We start from the raw sequence: 9,800 nt of genomic DNA on the forward strand, positions 1-9,800 counted from the left end.
CTAAATGACTACAGAAAAATGTTTCTGTAGATTTTGTCTTAGCTATACGTCTATCTGCCTTGAACTATAAGCTCCAAGAAAGCAGAGACATTGGCACTCATTCATACACATCTAGAATGAAGCCATATCCCTTGGAGGAAATCAGTAATTCTATTCCTTGATGATTTTGTTATAGAGAGGAGGGATATTAGCCACTAGCCTATGTCCACTGCTTTAAATCCACACCATAGAGACTGGAGACGAGGAACATGGAGTTCAGAATTTGGGAACAGACCATTCAGCTTCCTACCAAAGTTGAATCATACTTTAAATGCACAAGAAAAGCTCACTTTTCTTAAAATTACTACTTAAAATTAGCCTGTAGTCAATTCTTTGGGAAAGCAAAAAGTGATCCTTTTAGAATGATTCTATTTATGTGGATATGAGAGGTCTGGATTTACCCAAAATAAGGTAAGTAAATAGTGTAAACTCCCAATTCTGAATGGTGATATTGTATCACTTACTAAGACCACTTGTTGGAGATATTGTAAGGATCAAAAATCTAAAGTTGGCAGGAACCTTCCACATTTTACAAATGAGGAAACAGGCTCAAAGGAATGAAGCAACTTGCTAAAAGTCATAGTGCAAATAAGGAGCAGTGCTGATGTTCAATCCTCCTATGCTATCCTATAATTCATATTCTGCAGGAAGGACTGGATTAGACCTCTGATCTGTAAGATTCATCGACTCTAGATAATAAGTCACAGAAGGAAGTAACAACAGAATAATGCCCAGAGCAGTTGAAAATGATAGTGAGAGCAAGATCAGCCTTCCTTCTCCCTTCTCCTCATCTCTATTTCCTTTCCCACCCTTCTCCTAAGGAATCCCACCAGACTACCATTTTATCATATGTACCCGTGGGTAGAACTCAATTGAATGAATAAGAGATAAATGGAAATAGGATACGACAGAGAGAACTGTGAAATTAGGCATACAAGACTTAAATTCAAGCCTCACAGGATTGTTATAAGAAAAGAGTTTATAAATGATATGCATTTTTTTATCGGACACTAATCAGAAAAAAAAATCCTCAATAATAGAATTTACTGTCTGTTTCATCAGAAGAGCCCAGGCAGAATGGAGCCAAAAGTTACCACTTTCCTAGAGACAATATATAAAGTTAATTTCCCTTGTTGTTGTTGCTATTCAGTCATGTCTGACTCTTAGTGACCTCATTTGGAGTTTTCTTGGCAAAGATACAAAAGTGATATGCCATTTTCTTCATCATTTTACAGATGAGGAAATGGAGTCCAGCAGGGTTAAGTGTCCAGATTTGATCTGGCACTCTAGCCACTGTATCACCTAACTGCTCAGAATTGCCCTCAATACACTTTCCTAAGTTCCTTACTATTTCTAAGTCAGTCAGTTTAGCTCCACCTTTTTGGGAAGTCCATATAAGATGATGGTTCTAAGATGTAAGTGAAAACTGAACCTTTTTTTTCCCCCATTTGTTTTTCCCTACAGTCACATCCCTCACTCCATCCTCCAGGGCACTAGCTTACCTGTTGCAATGGCCCAGACTATCAGGCGGCTGAGCCGGACACAAGGAGGCACCTGCTGATGGAGGGGTGGCATCTGCTCCCTCATCATCTTCAGCAACAGCAGGAGCACTATGCAGACCAGCCCTAAGACAGCATCTCCTACCCTGTGGGCAGAGAATCAAACTGTGAGGGCAGTGTGGGACCCCATGTTTAGAGCAAACATCCTATCTGCCTGTTTTCCTCGTCTCCTAAAGCTTGTCATTCTCTTTAGTTAGAACACAATTATTAACCCTTGCTTCCCTAGCTTCCTTTATAACCTTTTCCAAAGTGAAACAGAGGTACAGTGAAAACACTGGACTGAGTGTCTGATTGGGTGATTTGGATTATTCTTCCTAGATCTGAGTTAGCTTTTCTGTGAAATGTTAGGGGTGAGATCCCAAAGGGCTCTTTGAGCACTACCCATGTATGGCTCTAAGCCTTCTTAGGTTGGCTCAATCTATCTCTGATTACTCATCAACACCAAAGAGCACCTTCTCAGATGGAGGGATGCATTCTTTTTATATTATTTTCATCTTAACTTTTGGGCTCGCTATAGTGTTTTTCAGTTATTCTGCACATGGATGTTCTGTATCCCCAGAATTATTGAGGACAGAAGCTATCTCTTCTTCCTGTTTTATCATCCTCCCCTTCTTCGAATGTCCAATGCTCACTCACTCCTCCAAGTGCCTGATATTATTAATGATATCAGGGTGGCTAGGTGGTACAGTGGATAGAGCACTGGATTTCAACTCAAGAAGATCTGAGTCAGACACTTACAAGCTGTTTGATCTTGGGCAAGTCACCTAATCCTGTCTGCTTCAGTTTTCTTCTCATCTGTAAAATGAGCTAGAAAAGGAAATGGCAAACCACTCCAATATCTTTGCCAGGAAAATCCCAAATAGGGTCACACAAAGTTGGATACGGTTGAACAACTACAACAGCATGACACTGGTGATCAATCATGGGTGCTGAATGACTTCTTGATTTCTCTGAGGGCTGAAATCTAATCTCACAGCCCTCACAGCCCAAGATGGAAACTATAGTAGGAAATAATTGGGAGAAAACATGCCACAGTAAAAAGAGGAACAGATTTGGAATTGGAAAACTCAGAAACAAATCCCAGCTCTACCATTGAGTGAGTGATCTTGGATAAGTAACCTCATCCCTCTGTGCCTCAATTTTTCCATTTGTAAAATGAAGAGGTTAGACTGGATGTGGCTCCTGTCTAGCTCTAGGTCTTTATCCTTTGTGTTTCTTTTGGGAGGTAAGAAACTTCCCTCTTTTCCTCCTTCCCCAATAGACTGCAAATAAAAAGACAGAAGACCAGTGGCTTACCTGGTCTGCCCAATTCTGAGGAAAGTGTAATACACCTGAAGGAAAAACTGCTGAGGAATGTCCTGTAGACCCAAGAGGTTCTGTGCGAGGCCCAATGTTTTACAGATCAATAAAAATAATTAATTAAATAAAATGTTAATAAATTAATATTTATTGAATATTGACTATAAGTACAATAATACAAGTATATTAATAATTACAAGTATGTATAAATGTAAGCATAATAATGATTAATAAAATATATAAATATTAAATACCTATTCTAACTAACTATAAGGTAATTTCAAGGATAAGGGACTAGCAGATAGGGGAAATAAAGAAAGGACTTAATAGGGACTCACAATTGAGCTAAATTTTGAAGGACATTTGGGATCCCAAGGGATAAGGAAAGAGTATATCCATGTAAAGGATACACAGATGGAAGGTAGAAATGTCATTTCTAGGGAACAGCACAGATAGGTCAGTTTGGATGTATTGTAGAGTCTGTGAAGGTGAATATGCAATAATGCTAAAAAGGTAGGAGAAAGTCAGGTACTTAAGGGTTTTAATTGTCAAGTAGAAGAGTATTTGCATTTTTATCAAAGCTCCACACTTTCGGGTAAGGGCAGGGATTAACAGAACAATAGTGCATTCTTTCATTCTCTTCTCCTCCCACTAAGTCTGATTCTTCCTTCTCTGGTGCACCCCCTCCCCCCTTCCCCTCTTCTCCCTCCCTTACAAACAGAGCTGCACCTTCCACAGAATTCTCTAGAAAAGGGGAGAAGACAGGAGAAAGGATTGAGAGGCAAAGTAATAGCACAAGCAGGGGGACCTCAGCACACATGCTAGGTGTTGTTTGGCTTCTCATCAATGGACTGGAAATCTCCAAGATAAATTAGAAAATAAAGTGGCAAACTGGCCAAAACAAAAACCTATAGAACTTCAGGACTGGAAGGGACTTTAAGAAATCAGCTCATTCTTTTCTCTCTCTTCAAAACTCCTGGAAACTCCCCCAGTCAAATAAAATCTTTCTTGCTCCTATGAATTCCAAAAATAGTCTCTCAAATTCTTTCAGATGAGGTGGTCTTTCTCAATGTTTATTGCACGTTGTTTTTTAAAAAAAATTTCTTAATTTCAGTAAAAAACCAAACAAACAAACAAACAAAAAACTGAGAGGGTTTTTAGGCTTCTCCCAAGTACCATTCTGAGATGAGGGAAAATAGCCCTAGGTCAAAAGTTTCAATTTGTGCCTCCCTATGTGTAAGGACTGTGCCTCTCTATAAGACTAAGGTTGATAAGAACCCCTCTTCCCCTCTTCCCCCTCCCTCCCCCCCCCCCCCCCGCCCCTCCCCAGCCCTTAGCTATGTCCTTATTTATTGAGGTCAAGTGAAACAAAGATTATAAAATGCTTTGAGTTCCTAGGGGAAAAGATTGCTCTATCTGGGCATGTTACAGTTAATGGATTTGGGGATTTACTGCCCCCTCAGACACCTGGGCATAGAGACCACCTAACAATGGGCAGCAGCACTATGAAAGAGGACAAGGCTCTTACCTTGATCTGGCCAAACCCAATGGTGATGGAAGCAGCAGATGTGAAACCTTTAATAACAGGAAGGGAAATGAAATCCAACAGGAACCCTAGCCAACACAAAAGAAAATCTGAGTGACATGTTCTTAAATTAAGCCGTTTCTGGTTCCCAGAATATATCAGAAAGTAGAGATGTGACAAGTGACACATTGAAAATAAAGAAATTATGAATTCAGAGAGGCTTGGAATGAATACAGACAGGCTTGGAGAGACTTACATGAACTGATGCTAAGTGAAATGAACAGAACCAGGAGATCATTATATACTTCAACAACGATACTGTATGAGGATGTATTCTGATGGAAGTGGATTTCTTTGACAAAGAGAAGATCCAATTCAGTTCCAACTGATCAATGATGGACAGAATCAGCTACCCCCAAAGAAGGAACACTAGGAAATGAAGGTGAACTACTTGCATTTTTGTTTTTCTTCCCAAGTTATTTTTACTTTCTGAATGCAATTTTTCTTGTGCAACAAGAGAATTGTACGGATCTGCACACATATGTTGTACCTAAAATATACTTTTAACATGTTTAACATGTATGAGATTGCCTGCCATACAGGGAAGGGGGTGGAGAGAGAGAAGGGAAAAGTTGGAATAGAAGTGAGTGCAAGGGACAATGTTGTAAAAATTACCCATGCATATGTTCTGTCAATAAAAAGCTATAATTTTTTTAAAAAAGGGAAAAAAAAGAAAATAATGGAATTACCCTGAATTGTTTACTCTTTTTCAGAAAAAAAAAGAAATGATTATCACTATCATCTATGTGATTAGTTATTATAAAAAATGCTAGCTACAAAGTGCTTTAAAATTTACAAAATGCTTTACAAATATTTCTTCATTCTTTCCTCAAAAAACCATAAGGTAAATGTTATCATTATCTCCATTTTGCAGATGCAGAATATGAATCAAACAGGGATTAAATGACCTGTCCAGGATCAAATAGCTTGCAAATAAAAATGCAACATCCAGTCCAGTGCCCTAGCTTGGGAGAGGCTGTTCCATTCTTTTGGAAAATATAGAATGAAGAAGGCAGAAGCTGAGATAGGAAGTCTTCCCAAATGGATCCAGAAAGAACTGGAAGGAAGTTCTAGGTGTCTTACCCAAATGCAGGATCCCCATGGCTAACTGGATACAGCCAGAGAGGAAAGCTAGGAGCACAGCATAGGCAGGCTGGTGTAAGGCGTAGAAGGAAACCAGCAAAGACATGATGGCTGTAGGGCCCAGTGTCACATCCCGGGAGGTGCCCAGGAAAAAATACACAAAACATCCCATAAAGGAGGAGTAGAGACCATGCTGCTCGGAGAAACAGAGACAGGATTATGAGAAGGATAAAGAAGTCACTGAATTATGTGTTTGTCTAACTAAATACACAGAGAGAGGTCTTAGGCTTGTGATTTCATGAGGAGATGCTCTTTACCAGTACAGGTTAGCACATTCTCTACTATCCATGGTCTGTGAATTAAAAAAAAAATCCCATAACTAGATTTTAATAGATTTTTCCTTTGCAATTCTATAAGTTTTGTTTTATGCATTTAAAAGCATTTTATATGTATATAAAAGGAATCCATAAGCTTCCTTGACTGTCAAAATGATTCATGAACCACAAAAAGTTAAAAACCCTTGAGCAAGATATTTGCATAAGTATTTATATTATATATGTATAAATTCCATATATGCACATGTATTGTTTTTATGTGCATATACAAAAATAGATGGGTATCATATAACAATGGGCATGTATTTGTGTGTATGCGTGTGTATTCATGTTATTGTGCTGTTACTAGATAAATAAGAATTAAAGGTCACAACAGAAATGGGTTGTGGAGGGTGCCACAGTGCTGGATGGAATGGATTACTAAGGCCTGAACTCAGATATCTTACCTGGACGGGCAATCCAGCCACCTCAGCATAGGCCAGAGCCTGGGGTACAACAGTAAGCCCCACAGTGAACCCAGCAATGCTGTCCAGTTGTAACCACTTCAGAGAGTAGTGGGGAAGCCATCCCAATATGGGAAGCCTCTTCCGAACTATTCTTAGGGAACAGCACCAGGCTCTCTCTGTCATGCTGAAGTCTGTTGATCTGACCTATGTTCTGCAGATAGCCCTGTATAAAACAGAAAAATGGTCAGAAAAACTAGAGCTGAAGAAACTTCCAATGGGGATCTTTATTACCAGTGATCCTGAAATTCAGAAAGGCCTGCTATCACTGCTATCTTCCTCTAGCTCCTCTGCCATCCAAATGTTCAGGGGAAAACAAAGAGACCTTTCTGGGTAAAAACAATAAGCCTCCTGGAGATCATGAGCATTTAGAGAATTAGTGTAAAAATTACATGTGGTAAAGGTCCATTGATAAATAGATAAAAAACTAATTGGAAACAAAATAATATATTTTCCATTGATAAATAGATAAAAAACTAACTGAAAACAAAATAATGTAATTTTAAAGAATGAGTGTGTGTGGGTCAGAAACCATTAATAAAACGACTGAGAGAGATCTCTAGAAGCAAAGTTTATTATAAGTTCTAGCGAGAATCGGGGATCCCACCCATTGAGCAGACAATGGAAGGGAGGAAGCACCTTAGGGGGCAGAGTCAATGCTTTTCATCCCTAATGCAAATTCCCCTCCCACCACTGACCCTCATCCTTATTGGCTGAGGATCTTACATTCTAAATGCGGGAACTACCCAAGAAATTGAACTAGACCAATAAGTACATAGTTGCCCATATTTGGTTGAAATAGGGAGGATGACAGGGAGGAGACTAAGTATGCCCTTAGGAGAATAGCAGGGAGGAGATACTTTAAGTATGCCCTTGACTTAATGCTTAAAGTCCTTCAGGCCTACTCAAACCGAAATAGATGAAGCTTTACTGATTTTCACAACTGTCTTAAAAGATCTCACCTTATCTCATTCAGTACCCCCTCTTATTTATACACTGAGATCTCTTCAAATTCTTGTAGCATAACTTCACATTCCCTATCCAATTCCTCATCCCCTTCTGATTCCTCATCCCCTTCTGGTTTCTGTCGGTCTCCTTGGACCACTGGCTCCCACCCTTATCCTTTTAATACCATCAATCTAACAGACACTTCAGCTTTCTCTTCCAACCTAATCATTCTAGATAATGAGGTTTGGACTATTCTGGTTATCAATCGGGTCAAACAAGGTATGCAGATAGGGAGTAATATAATACTACTGAGAGCTATAAAGGCCAAATCAAAGGAGCTGCTTCCACCAGCTTCCCCCAAACCAGGACCACCAAGAAGTATTGAACAGTGAGGAACAAGTCTTTACAGGAAAATGAGCAAGTTTCCTAATGTTTTTAATGACTTTTTACTAGATTTCCATTGTCATCTTTATACAACAAATATACAAATTTAGTTTCATACAAACTTCCCCTTCTGGTGTTAATTTCTATAACTGCTTGAAGCTTAATTATCCTGTTCAACATATATATTGGGGTTCTATATTCCCAACTTCCATCCTGAGCCCAAGTGGCTGGCTCATACTCTTTAACTATTCTTTCTGGAGGCCAGGTGTCACCCCAACTATTTGCATCTCCAGTCTGGAGGTATACCTCTCCAATGGAGGTATATAAACCCCATTTCTCTCTTCCCAAATCATCGTACAACTGAATCCCTAAATATTGGTTTGCCTATTCAGGAAGAAAGAAAAATTTTGGCCTTATTAGTCCAATATAGCAAATCCCTGTCCAATTAAGAGGTAGGCGAGTATAAGCATAATGACCCATTAGAATAGGTTGTTTCCTCGAGAATGTCTGAATTATTCCTTGTAAAAGGGTAATATTGCTGGTCTCTCATCCCTAGGGGACATTCCTCTACAAAGCGTACTGACATTTCCATAAACCCTGATCCTTCCTCCTACAATTGGCAACTGGCCATTGACCTATTAGGTGAGAAGTATTCCAAAATGTGGGAAACAGTCCCATGTTTCCCAGGTATCCCTGGGGTGACATGGTACCAACCCCATTGATGTATAGGCAGGTAAAAATTTAAGTTTTCCAAATCCTTGCAGCCTCCCTCATGTCTCCTAGAGACAGAGCAGACAAAGAAAGCCCTTTGTCAATCCACCGCAATTCCTAAGGAATTGTGCCAGAGCTCCCAAGAACGACTACCGTGTCCACTTGACAACTGTAGTGTCCACTACAAGATAAGGAAAGAAAAAGTCTTTTACACCTTGTCCAGAGTTAAAAAGTCTTTTACCTTGTCCACTCACATACACTATTTCCCAGCTTCAAACTTTGCCCTGTTTAACAAATGCTATCTTCTGTCAATGGCCACTGATATTTCTCTTCTAAGTTTCAGAAACCAGTCCCATTATGAATTTGGGATCAGTTACTAAGGATCCAGGCTGGGCTTAAGGGGATAGGTACCCATGGCCATTAGCTCAATTGTTGGGATGCACCACAAATACAACATATTGATAAGTTAAAAGTTTTCCCTATATTCTGCATGAGCAGGAGGAGCTGGTTCTCTTCTCTGGAAGGTAAAGGTCTGGGTTCTATGGCTATCATGAGGAAATAGGCAAACCCAAAGCTCAGGAAAAGCCCCATGAGAGTTTCCCAAAGTAACTAACGTAAGAAAAGTCATACAGTTACAATGCACTGGATTCAGAATTTGTTTTCCCATTCAGTGGAGGTCCCCTCCTCAAATGTAATTTGAGATTTCCCCATCTTCAACTGTCCACTTGGATAAAGGTGGCGCCTTAGGTCCTTTTGTTCTGGTGTGGTGTGTCCAGTCTCATGCTTGGGTGCGAATAGCAGTGTTCGAGGTCAGTATCACCTGGTAGGATCCGTCCCAGCACAGAGTCAGCTTCTCATCCTTCCAGGAACGGATCAACACCCAACCTCCACCTGAATTCTATGAACAGGGAAACCTAGAGGAGTCTGAGCTATTAACCTTTTTGTTGAAGTTCTTGTAAATGTCTTAGCAATGATTTAACATCTCTTAAGAAATAAATCCTTTGTGTCCAAGATAGGGTCCCAGTTTCCCATAGGACAAGCCTGGAAAGGATGACTGTACAATAATTCATAAGGTGAAAACCCTCTATCTCTATGTGGCTTGGTTCTGATTCTGATCAGAGCAAGAGGAAGACATTTAGTCCAAAGTAGTTGGGTCTCTAAATAATTTAGTCAGTTCCCATTTTATTTCCTGATTCATCCTTTCTACTTTCCCAGAAGAGGGAGAATGCCAAGGGGTGTGGAGATCCCAAGTGATTTCTAAGGCCCCAATCACATTCTGCAACATCTGGGCAGAAAAATGTGTTCCCTGATCCAAGTCTATCCTCTCCACTATTCCATATCTAGGAATAATTTG

The 9,800-nt window shown here is 39.8% G+C and overlaps 1 protein-coding gene across 2 annotated transcripts in view; it reads right to left on the bottom strand.

The window, feature by feature from the left end:
- SLC26A11 (solute carrier family 26 member 11) overlaps nucleotides 1-6,562 on the bottom strand; it is a 69,134-nt gene extending 62,572 nt beyond the window's left edge. For both annotated transcript variants that reach the window (XM_051995426.1, XM_051995425.1), the window contains exons 1-5: nucleotides 6,347-6,562; nucleotides 5,566-5,758; nucleotides 4,426-4,511; nucleotides 2,895-2,974; nucleotides 1,542-1,684 (exon numbers count right to left, since the gene is read on the bottom strand). In XM_051995426.1, coding sequence (XP_051851386.1) covers nucleotides 1,542-1,684; nucleotides 2,895-2,974; nucleotides 4,426-4,511; nucleotides 5,566-5,758; nucleotides 6,347-6,529 — 685 coding nt within the window. In that variant the 5' untranslated portion in view covers nucleotides 6,530-6,562. The remainder of the gene's footprint in view (nucleotides 1-1,541; nucleotides 1,685-2,894; nucleotides 2,975-4,425; nucleotides 4,512-5,565; nucleotides 5,759-6,346) is intronic.
- Nucleotides 6,563-9,800: the final 3,238 nt, after the last annotated feature.

The sequence above is a fragment of the Antechinus flavipes genome, chromosome 4 (genome assembly GCF_016432865.1).
Source record: "Antechinus flavipes isolate AdamAnt ecotype Samford, QLD, Australia chromosome 4, AdamAnt_v2, whole genome shotgun sequence".
In the NCBI taxonomy this organism is placed as follows: Eukaryota; Metazoa; Chordata; class Mammalia; order Dasyuromorphia; family Dasyuridae; genus Antechinus; species Antechinus flavipes.